The sequence below is a fragment of the Procambarus clarkii genome, chromosome 32, assembly GCF_040958095.1.
Source record: "Procambarus clarkii isolate CNS0578487 chromosome 32, FALCON_Pclarkii_2.0, whole genome shotgun sequence".
NCBI classification, from domain to species: domain Eukaryota; kingdom Metazoa; phylum Arthropoda; class Malacostraca; order Decapoda; family Cambaridae; genus Procambarus; species Procambarus clarkii.
This window is the reverse complement of record NC_091181.1, coordinates 731,152-733,229: the sequence shown is the minus strand read 5'-3', so window position 1 is coordinate 733,229 and position 2,078 is coordinate 731,152. Positions and strand designations below refer to the sequence as shown.

General features: G+C 58.2%; 1 protein-coding gene across 1 annotated transcript; it reads left to right on the top strand.

Moving 5' to 3' along the window:
* Positions 1-828: 828 nt before the first annotated feature.
* Positions 829-1,860, top strand: LOC123749920 (uncharacterized). Its single transcript, XM_045732043.2, has one exon. It carries the CDS (start codon positions 829-831, stop codon positions 1,858-1,860), a length of 1,032 nt encoding a protein of 343 aa, XP_045587999.2.
* The last annotated feature ends 218 nt before the right edge of the window (positions 1,861-2,078 follow it).

The window sequence follows — 2,078 nt, the reverse complement described above, 5'->3', positions numbered from 1 at the left end:
TGTCCTCCCTGTGGTCCCCTGTGGTCACTGTCGTCCCTGTGGTCACTGTCGTCCCTGTGGTCACTGTCGTCCCTGTGGTCACTGTCGTCCCTGTGGTCACTGTCGTCCCTGTGGTCGCTGTCGTCCCTGTGGTCGCTGTCGTCCCTGTGGTCACTGTCGTCCCTGTGGTCACTGTGGTCACTGTCGTCCCTGTGGTCACTGTCGTCCCTGTGGTCACTGTCGTCCCTGTGGTCACTGTCGTCCCTGTGGTCACTGTCGTCCCTGTGGTCACTGTCGTCCCTGTGGTCACTGTCGTCCCTGTGGTCACTGTGGTCACTGTCGTCCCTGTGGTCACTGTCGTCCCTGTGGTCACTGTGGTCACTGTCGTCCCTGTGGTCACTGTGGTCACTGTGGTCACTGTCGTCCCTGTGGTCACTGTGGTCACTTTCGTCCCTGTGGTCACTGTGGTCACTGTCGTCCCTGTGGTCACTGTGGTCACTGTCGTCCCTGTGGTCACTGTCGTCCCTGTGGTCCCCTGTGGTCACTGTCGTCCCTGTGGTCACTGTCGTCCCTGTGGTCCCCTGTGGTCACTGTCCTCTTCTGTCTTCACTGTCTGTCTTCGGTCACTGTCTTCACTCCTTCCCTCGTTTCCTTCTTTATTTCCCCTCTACTCCCTCTTCCACCTCCCCTCACCCCTTCCCCTCTTTCCTTCCTTCAAGCTTCCTACCTCACACCTCCCCTCCCCCTCCCCCCCTGTGTATAATCTCCAACTCGGGTCGTATTGATTGGATATGGACAGTGCTGCCACTCTGTGGGTGTGTTCCTCCACCCTCATGCTCCTCCACCCTCATGCTCCTCCACCCTCATGCTCCTCCACCCTCATGCTCCTCCACCCTCATGCTCCTCCACCCTCATGCTCCTCCACCCTCATGCTCCTCCACCCTCATGCTCCTCCACCCCTCATGCTCCTCCACCCTCATGCTCCACCACCCCGCATGTTCCTCCACCCTTATGCTCCTCCACCCTCATGCTCCTCCACCCCTCACGTTTCTCCACCCCTCATGTTCCTCCACCCCCTCATGTTCCTCCACCCCTCATGCTCCTTCACCCCTCATGCTCCTCCACCCCTCATGCTCCTCCACCCTCATGCTCCTCCACCCTCATGCTCCTCCACCCTCATGCTCCTCCACCCCTCATGCTCCTCCACCCCCTCATGTTCCTCCACACCCTCATGCTCCTCCACCCCTCATGCTCCTTCACCCCACATGCTCCTTTACCCCTCATGCTCCTCCACCCTCATGCTCCTCCACCCTCATGCTCCTCCACCCTCATGCTCCTCCACCCTCATGTTCCTCCACCCTCATGCTCCTCCACCCTCATGCTCCTCCACCCTCATGCTCCTCCACCCCTCATGCTCCTCCACCCCCTCATGTTCCTCCACACCCTCATGCTCCTCCACCCCTCATGCTCCTTCACCCCACATGCTCCTTTACCCCTCATGCTCCTCCACCCTCATGCTCCTCCACCCTCATGCTCCTCCACCCTCATGCTCCTCCACCCTCATGTTCCTCCACCCTCATGCTCCTCCACCCTCATGCTCCTCCACCCCTCATGCTCCTCCACCCCTCACGCTCCTCCACCCCTCATGTTCCTCCACCCTCACGCTCCTCCACCCTCACGCTCCTCCACCCTCATGCTCCTCCACCCTCATGCTCCTCCACCCTCATGCTCCTCCACCCTCATGCTCCTCCACCCTCACGCTCCTCCACCCTCACGCTCCTCCACCCTCATGCTCCTCCACCCTCACGCTCCTCCACCCTCACGCTCCTCCACCCTCATGCTCCTCCACCCTCACGCTCCTCCACCCTCACGCTCCGTTGAGATTGAGAGAGAGGGAAGTGAAGGTGAGGGATGGAACAGTAGTGGATGAGGGTCGAGTTGAATGAGTTATTTGTGAGTAGTACGAAAAATCATCGAATTTAGCAATATTTTGACGTTTATCATCCCCTTTTCCTTTATTTGATTTAAAAAAAATATCATCGATTTACGCAGTATTTTGCCAATTTTCCACGTTTTTGTGAATTTTCAGTCTATAGGTA

Coding starts and splice junctions, on each gene's coding strand:
- LOC123749920 (XM_045732043.2), top strand. CDS start 829: ATGCTCCTCCACCCTCATGCTCCTCCACCCTCATGCTCCTCCACCCTC.